This window comes from Gossypium arboreum, unplaced genomic scaffold, assembly GCF_025698485.1.
Source record: "Gossypium arboreum isolate Shixiya-1 unplaced genomic scaffold, ASM2569848v2 Contig00172, whole genome shotgun sequence".
In the NCBI taxonomy this organism is placed as follows: Eukaryota; Viridiplantae; Streptophyta; class Magnoliopsida; order Malvales; family Malvaceae; genus Gossypium; species Gossypium arboreum.
Genome location: NW_026440300.1, coordinates 324907 through 327524, shown reverse-complemented (window position 1 = coordinate 327524; position 2618 = coordinate 324907). Strand labels below are relative to the sequence as shown.

At 36.4% G+C, this 2618-nt stretch overlaps 1 protein-coding gene across 1 annotated transcript; it reads left to right on the top strand.

The window, feature by feature from the left end:
* The first annotated feature begins 257 nt into the window (after positions 1 to 257).
* Positions 258 to 1135, top strand: LOC108484951 (uncharacterized). Its single transcript, XM_017788826.1, has 2 exons — positions 258 to 724; positions 895 to 1135. Exons 1-2 carry the CDS (start codon positions 258 to 260, stop codon positions 1133 to 1135), a joined length of 708 nt encoding a protein of 235 aa, XP_017644315.1.
* The last annotated feature ends 1483 nt before the right edge of the window (positions 1136 to 2618 follow it).

Genomic DNA, 2618 nt, shown 5'->3' with positions numbered 1-2618 from the left:
TGAAGAGTTTGTCGATACATCAGACATAAAAGTTACACAAATTGTCACTCATATGCGTAATGTCTGACTTCGAAACATCGACACAATCAAATATGTCGGCGTAAGAAGATGTATCTTTACCTTTACCGTTCATAAAAAGATTCAGGAAGAATGAGCATGACAAGCAGTCTCAGCAGTTCCCAGACACACTAAAGCAACTGTAGATCAACATTCTTTTAGTAGACACTCTGGTACAAATTTTGAGTTATGGGAAATTTATGAAAGACCTCTTGTCCAAGAAGAAAAAGCTCACTAATATTGAAACTTTTGTCACAGAAGGCTGTAGTGTTGTTATGACAAACAAGTTTCCTCCTAAATTGAAAGATCCTAGGAGCTTTACCATCACATGTTCAATTGGCAATCATTATTTGGGTAAGGCTTTATGCGACTTGGGAGCTAGCGTTAACCTAATGCCACTATCTACTTTCAGAATGTTGAGAATTGATCATATGAAATCTACTACAATAACATTACAACTAGCCATTCGATCATTGGCTCAACCTGAAGGGAAACTAAAAAATGTCTTAGTTCATGTGGATAAATTCATTTTTCCGGCTGATTTTATCATACTTGATTGCGAGGCAGACAAGGAGGTTCCCATAATCTTGGGACGGCCATTTTTAGCCACTAGCCGAACTCTTATTGATGTTTACAAAGGTGAACTAACCATGCGACTTAATGATGAGTAAGTCACCTTTAGTGTTTTTGAATCTATTCAATGCAAGGAAAAAAAAGAATGCCATACTGTCGATGTGCTAAATGATCAAATTGAGGAAGAATTCAATGACCAAAGCATAGTACTTTTTGAAGAGTTGGCAGTGACATCTGATGCCGAGTCCTTAATGATTGTATCAGCATGGTTGAAGCTAATAATATTGAACTCAAGCATGGATGGCAGATTGAATCCTTAGACCTAGCCAATAGAACAACCCCAATTTTCAAACCATCTATTGAAAAAGCTCCTACTCTGGAATTGAAACCACTTCCTCCTCATCTTGAATATGTCTTTCTAGGTGATTACAATACTCTCCCAGTTATTGTCTCCGTAACACTGGATGTAACTCAAGAAGAGAAATTGGTCTATATTCTCAAGTAACATAAACAAGCTATTGCTTGAAGTATTGTTGATATTCAAGGTATTGGTCCTTTTTGCATGTACAAGATCAAGTTGGAATATGAAGGAAAGTAATCGATTGAACAATAAAGAAGATTAAACGAGAAGATGAATGAGTGTCAAGAAGGAAATCATAAAATGGTGTGATGCTAGAATTGTTTACCTAATTTCTGATAGCAATTGGGTAAGTCCAGTGCAATGTGTACCTAAAAAGAGTGGCATCACTGTGGTTCACAATGACAAAAGGAAATTAATTCCTACACATATTCCCACGAAATGGAAAGTTTGTATGGATTATTGCGAATTGAATACAGCCACAAAAAAAGGACCACTTCCCACTTCCTTTCATTGACCAAATGCTGGATTGGCTTATTGGAAAGGCCTATTATTGCTTTTTAGATGGCTATTCTAGGTACAATCAAATTGCTATTGCACCGTAGGATCAGGAGAAAACAACCTTCACCTGCCCTTTTGGTACTTTCACTTTTCATCTATGCCTTTCGGTCTTTGCAACATACCAGCCACATTTTAAAGGTGCATGATGGCAATATTCTCAGATATGATCAAAGACTCTTTAGAGGTTTTTATGGATGATTTCTCAACCTAAGGGAATGAATTTGACCATTGCACTGACAATTTGGATAAAGTATTGAAGTGATGTGAGGACACACATCTTGTCCTAAATTGGGAAAAATGTCATTTCATGGCAACTGAAGGCATTGTGTTAGGATATCGCATCTCTAGTCAAGGCATTCAAGTGGATAAAGCTAAGGTGGAAATCATTGAAAAATTACCTCCACCAACAAATGTGAAAGGTATTCACAGTTTTCTTCGACATGTGGGGTTTTACAAAATGTTTATTAGAGATTTTTCAAAAATTGCAAAGCCCTTATGCTTATTGCTGGAACAAAATTGAAAATTCCTCTTTGACGATGCATGTCTAGGTGTCTTTATTCAGTTAAAAAAGAAACCAGTGAATGCACCCATTTTCATTGCACCAGATTGATCTCAATCTTCTGAAGTTATGTGCGATGCAAGCGACTTTGTTATGGCTGCCATTCTAAGACAATGAAAGGGAAAAATATTTCACGCAATCTATTATGCTAGCAAAACTCTTACAGAGGCTCAATTCAATTATACCACCACAAAGAAAGAAATGTTGGTTGTAGTCTTTTCTTTCAACAAGTTTCGCTCCTATCTTGTCAGTGCAAAGGTTACTCTATTCACTGATCACTCGACGTTGAGATATCTCTTTGCAAAAAAGGATGTCAAACTGTGACACCCCTAATTTGACCCTAGTCGAAAAGTGGTTTTGGGACCACAAGACCGAGTCATAAAAATAATTAGCTGTCATATTTGATGCTCATTATATGTACATATGCATGTGTGAAAATTTCATGTTTGAATTTTGTTAATTGTGAGTGAATTTTATTAAATAGGACTTATGTGAGAAAATTTAGAAATG